At 41.7% G+C, this 5,678-nt stretch overlaps 1 protein-coding gene across 1 annotated transcript in view; it reads left to right on the top strand.

The window, feature by feature from the left end:
- Positions 1-3,845, top strand: part of htra3b (HtrA serine peptidase 3b) — an 11,094-nt gene extending 7,249 nt beyond the window's left edge. The window contains exons 8-10 of the mRNA XM_079372970.1: positions 917-974; positions 1,339-1,434; positions 1,527-3,845. Of these exons, the coding sequence (XP_079229096.1) occupies positions 917-974; positions 1,339-1,434; positions 1,527-1,695 (323 nt within the window). The 3' untranslated portion in view covers positions 1,696-3,845. The remainder of the gene's footprint in view (positions 1-916; positions 975-1,338; positions 1,435-1,526) is intronic.
- Positions 3,846-5,678: the final 1,833 nt, after the last annotated feature.

Below are 5,678 nucleotides of genomic sequence, written 5' to 3'. Positions count from 1 at the left end.
CTGTGTCTGTAACATCACACCTGTGTCTGTGACATCACACCTGTGTCTGTAACATCACACCTGTGTCTGTGACATCACACCTGTAACATCACACCTGTGTCTGTAACATCACACCTGTGTCTGTAACATCACACCTGTGTCTGTGACATCACACCTGTGTCTGTGACATCACATCTGTGTCTGTGACATCACATCTGTGTCTGTGACATCACACCTGTAACATCACATCTGTGTCTGTAACATCACACCTGTAACATCACACCTGTGTCTGTAACATCACACCTGTAACATCACACCTGTGTCTGTAACATCACACCTGTGTCTGTGACATCACATCTGTGTCTGTGACATCACATCTGTGTCTGTGACATCACATCTGTGTCTGTGACATCACACCTGTGTCTGTAACATCACACCTGTGTCTGTGACATCACACCTGTGTCTGTAACATCACACCTGTGTCTGTGACATCACACCTGTGTCTGTGACATCACACCTGTGTCTGTGACATCACACCTGTATCTGTAACATCACACCTGTGTCTGTAACATCACACCTGTGTCTGTGACATCACACCTGTGTCTGTGACATCACACCTGTAACATCACACCTGTGTCTGTAACATCACACCTGTGTCTGTAACATCACACCTGTGTCTGTGACATCACACCTGTAACATCACACCTGTGTCTGTAACATCACACCTGTGTCTGTGACATCACACCTGTAACATCACACCTGTGTCTGTAACATCACACCTGTGTCTGTGACATCACACCTGTGTCTGTAACATCACACCTGTGTCTGTAACATCACACCTGTGTCTGTGACATCACACCTGTAACATCACACCTGTAACATCACACCTGTGAGTGTGCTGTAATGTACAGAAGCTAAATTGTGATCTCTGTTTCAGATGTGAGGTCGGTAAAGAAACGCTTTATTGGAATCAGGATGTTGACCATCACACCAGCGTAAGTCTGAACTGGGTTTAAACGAATGGAGAGAGAGAGTATTTAGATGCTGTATTTAAAGGAGTCCCTCAATGATCCATGATGGATCCTCTTCTTTTCACAATATGTTGTGTATGTTATTTTTTTTTGTTTGTATAAATAAGTTCATGATGAGTAAATATTTATTGTTCTGGTAATGAAACCCTTCATTGGACGTATCTGAAAGAATAATACGAAGGATTCTGTCATCCTAACCTTCATCACTAGAAAGAAATAGCTCCAATCTCTGGTCGTATCAACCAGCTTAGAACACATTTATATTCAGCCCAAAGAGAGCAGGTGCTGAAGGAAGTCACTAAAAACAAAATAACTTTGTATTCAACAGGTTAATCGAGGAGCTTAAGCAGCAGAACTCAGACTTTCCCAATGTAACCAGCGGGATCTACGTCCATGAAATTGTTCCTCATTCACCTGCAGATAAGTACGCTTCATTAATCCATCATACAGTGCTCCAAGTTTCCCTCCAAATAAAGACAATCCTGTATCCACATCAGTCTCTCTCTTTGTCTCCAGAGGTGGAATCAAAGACGGCGACATCATTGTGAAACTGAACGGCAAACCTATGACAACCACAGCCGACCTGCAGGGGGCGCTTCAGGAGGACTCTGCCCTGCTGCTGGAGGTCAGAAGAGGCAACGATGACCTCCTGTTTAACATTGAGCCTGATGTCATAATGCAGTAGAGATGGTAGTCCTCCTGCAGGGACATCACAACATCTCAGACTGTTCCCAAACCACTGAACACATTTTAGACACGTGACAGCAACACTGACCCTCCCTCACCTGAAGGACTCTTCACTCTGCAGCCTCTACCATCAGTGTATGAATGGATGAGTTCATACTGATGGACTCTTTACTCTGCAGCAGCCTCTACCATCAGTTAATACTGATGGACTCTTTACTCTGCAGCAGCCTCTACCATCAGTTAATACTGATGGACTCTTTACTCTGCAGCAGCCTCTACCATCAGTTCATACTGATGGACTCTTTACTCTGCAGCAGCCTCTACCATCAGTTCATACTGATGGACTCTTTACTCTGCAGCAGCCTCTACCATCAGTTAATACTGATGGACTAACCATGTGAGTGCCGTCCAGGCTGTCAGAGGTCCATCATGTCCACAGCTGGAGTCTGTTTGTACATCATGATGTTTGGAGGACCACGTCCAGCATGTGTGAACGTGTTGAAGGTTTTATATGAAGCTCCTCATGTCAAGCTTTATTGATTGTTGATTTGTGGACACTGATTGGCTCCTGGACTCAGTGGACATCAAAGCTCACAGAGACAAGTTTACTGTATTGTGAGCTCTGTTTCTTTTTGTCTGTTCTGTGTGACCAACTTTGAGGAGGATGTTTGTAATGTCTGCTCATGTTGACCGTTCTCCTGCTGTCTGTGGTTAATAAGAGTCTTTAGTGTGATGAGATGTGAACCACGTCTTCTACTGCTCTGCTTTCTGACTGTTGGAGCTTTAAAGCCTTGTTTACATGGAAGGATCTCAGCAGCAGCCTTTGGACAAAACCTTTTACACCAAATAAACTTTGTTTTACTGCCGCTGTGGTGGAATAGAAGGATTCACTGACCTGCCACACTCCCCTTTAAATGTAGGTCACAGGCAAAGGCTCATGGGAAACAGCAGGAATAATACCCGAGAATGTGGAAACTGGTCCAGCTCTCCTGAAAAACAGTCCTGAGTGGAAAAAAGTCTCCAGGCAGGAATGTGGACACACACACACACACACACACACACACACACACACACACACACACACACACACACACACACACACACACACACACACACACACACACACACACACACACACACACACACACACACACACACACACACACACACACACACACACACGGTTCAGTGAGAAGGTGACCGCAGACAGACGCTGACGCTTTCTTTCCTTCAGCTCTTCACAGGTCGACAGTTTATTTGAAAGAGTTCAGTGTTTAGTCTGGAACAGAGATATTCTCTGCTTCCTGTGGTTCTCTACCTTTATAAATATACACCCAGGAAGATGTTAGTTAGAAACCATTACAAGGACCCACATGCACAAGAGTGAAGTCATTTGTTCAACGTAGCATGAAATGCTCCATGATCACAGAATGTATGTTTATGTTTAAGAACAGCTGATTCTGCACATACTCATCAGACAAAGTCTACTAAACTTACCTTGTTTCAAGAAACTAAAAAGCTAGTTGTTAGAGCTTAGTGCAGGTTGAGAAGACATGTAATGGGGAGTGCACATTAAAACACAGGATCCATTGCTGTTTGGTTTGAAGGTGTTTATTGACGATGGGGATGATGATTTTTTCTATCACAAACAAAGAAATGAAAACATTAAACTCATTATAATACTAAACTATAATCCCAATGATGAGTGTTGGCTCAAGTAAATCAAACTTACATCATAATGCATCCAATTCCCTGGTTGGGGAAGTTTGGAGAGAAAAGAGAGCTGGAGGTATGAGGGCAGGCTTTTATAATGTTGGGGGTGTGGCTTACACAGGTGTGGCTTACACAGGTGTGGTGAGTAAGTGATTGGAGCTTGTGATTTTAACACTAACTTCAGACAGCACTGAAGAGAAACACTGACCCCCCTGCCGGAGTCCCTGCGTGTCCCTGCAGGGGGCGCTGAAGTACCCCATGTGTTCCTGCAGGGGGCGCTGGAGTCCCCTGTGTGTTCCTGCAGGGGGCGCTGGAGTCCCTGTGTGTCCCTGCAGGGGGCGCTGGAGTCCCTGTGTGTTCCTGCAGGGGGCGCTGGAGTCCCTGTGTGTCCCTGCAGGGGGCGCTGGAGTCCCCTGTGTGTTCCTGCAGGGGGCGCTGGAGTCCCCCATGTGTTCCTGCAGGGGGCGCTGGAGTCCCCCATGTGTTCCTGCAGGGGGCGCTGGAGTCCCCTGTGTGTTCCTGCAGGGGGCGCTGGAGTCCCTGTGTGTTCCTGCAGGGGAAACTTGTTGATAGGGGATTTCTCTGCCTTTCTTAATAGGGAAATTTCTTCAGAAAAGTTTGGTTCTGTGTTATTTTTATCCAATAAAGCTCTGCCGTAATTTCCTCAATCGTCAATGTTCCTTTGCGTTTTTGCCTTACTCTGAATAAACCTCCTGATCCATGCCGTCACACGTAATACTCGGTTGAGGTCACTATTGTTTGAGCATAGTTGTTATACTTGATGAGTCTACAACAGACAGATTTTCTTTAATGACATCATTTTCGTGTGTTTTAATATCTGTTTCATAATATCTGTCTCTTTCTTTAAGCCAGATTGTTCATTGTTATGTTTACATAAAGCAGGTAAACATGCTCATTGTTTACATAAAGCAGGTAAACATGCTCATTGTTATGTTTACATAAAGCAGGTAAACATGCTCATTGTTTACATAAAGCAGGTAAACATGCTCATTGTTTACATAAAGCAGGTAAACATGTTCATTGTTTACATAAAGCAGGTAAACATGTTCATTGTTTACATAAAGCAGGTAAACATGCTCATTGTTTACATAAAGCAGGTAAACATGCTCATTGTTTACATAAAGCAGGAAAACATGCTCATTGTTTACATAAAGCAGGTAAACATGTTCATTGTTTACATAAAGCAGGTAAACATGCTCATTGTTTACATAAAGCAGGTAAACATGTTCATTGTTTACATAAAGCAGGTAAACATGTTCATGGTTATGTTTACATAAAGCAGGTAAACATGTTCATTGTTTACATAAAGCAGGTAAACATGTTCATTGTTTACATAAAGCAGGTAAACATGTTCATTGTTATGTTTACATAAAGCAGGTAAACATGTTCATTGTTATGTTTACATAAAGCAGGTAAACATGCTCATTGTTTACATAAAGCAGGTAAACATGCTCATTGTTTACATAAAGCAGGTAAACATGCTCATTGTTTACATAAAGCAGGTAAACATGTTCATTGTTTACATAAAGCAGGTAAACATGTTCATTGTTATGTTTACATAAAGCAGGTAAACATGTTCATTGTTTACATAAAGCAGGTAAACATGTTCATTGTTTACATAAAGCAGGTAAACATGTTCATTGTTTACATAAAGCAGGCAAACATGTTCATTATTTACATAAATCAGGTAAACATGTTCATTGTTATGTTTACATAAAGCAGGTAAACATGTTCATTGTTATGTTTACATAAAGCAGGTAAACATGTTCATTGTTTACATAAAGCAGGTAAACATGTTCATTGTTTACATAAAGCAGGTAAACATGTTCATTGTTTACATAAAGCAGGTAAACATGTTCATTGTTTACATAAAGCAGGTAAACATGCTCATTGTTTACATAAAGCAGGTAAACATGCTCATTGTTTACATAAAGCAGGTAAACATGTTCATTGTTTACATAAAGCAGGTAAACATGTTCATTGTTTACATAAAGCAGGCAAACATGTTCATTGTTATGTTTACATAAAGCAGGTAAACATGCTCATTGTTTACATAAAGCAGGTAAACATGCTCATTGTTTACATAAAGCAGGTAAACATGTTCATTGTTTACATAAAGCAGGTAAACATGCTCATTGTTTACATAAAGCAGGTAAACATGTTCATTGTTTACATAAAGCAGGTAAACATGTTCATTGTTTACATAAAGCAGGTAAACATGTTCATTGTTTACATAAAGCAGGTAAA

Source organism: Symphodus melops (assembly GCF_947650265.1).
Source record: "Symphodus melops genome assembly, contig: scaffold_242, whole genome shotgun sequence".
Classification (NCBI taxonomy): Eukaryota; Metazoa; Chordata; class Actinopteri; order Labriformes; family Labridae; genus Symphodus; species Symphodus melops.
Note: the sequence above shows the minus strand (reverse complement) of the source record. Positions and strands in the feature narration are given on the sequence as shown.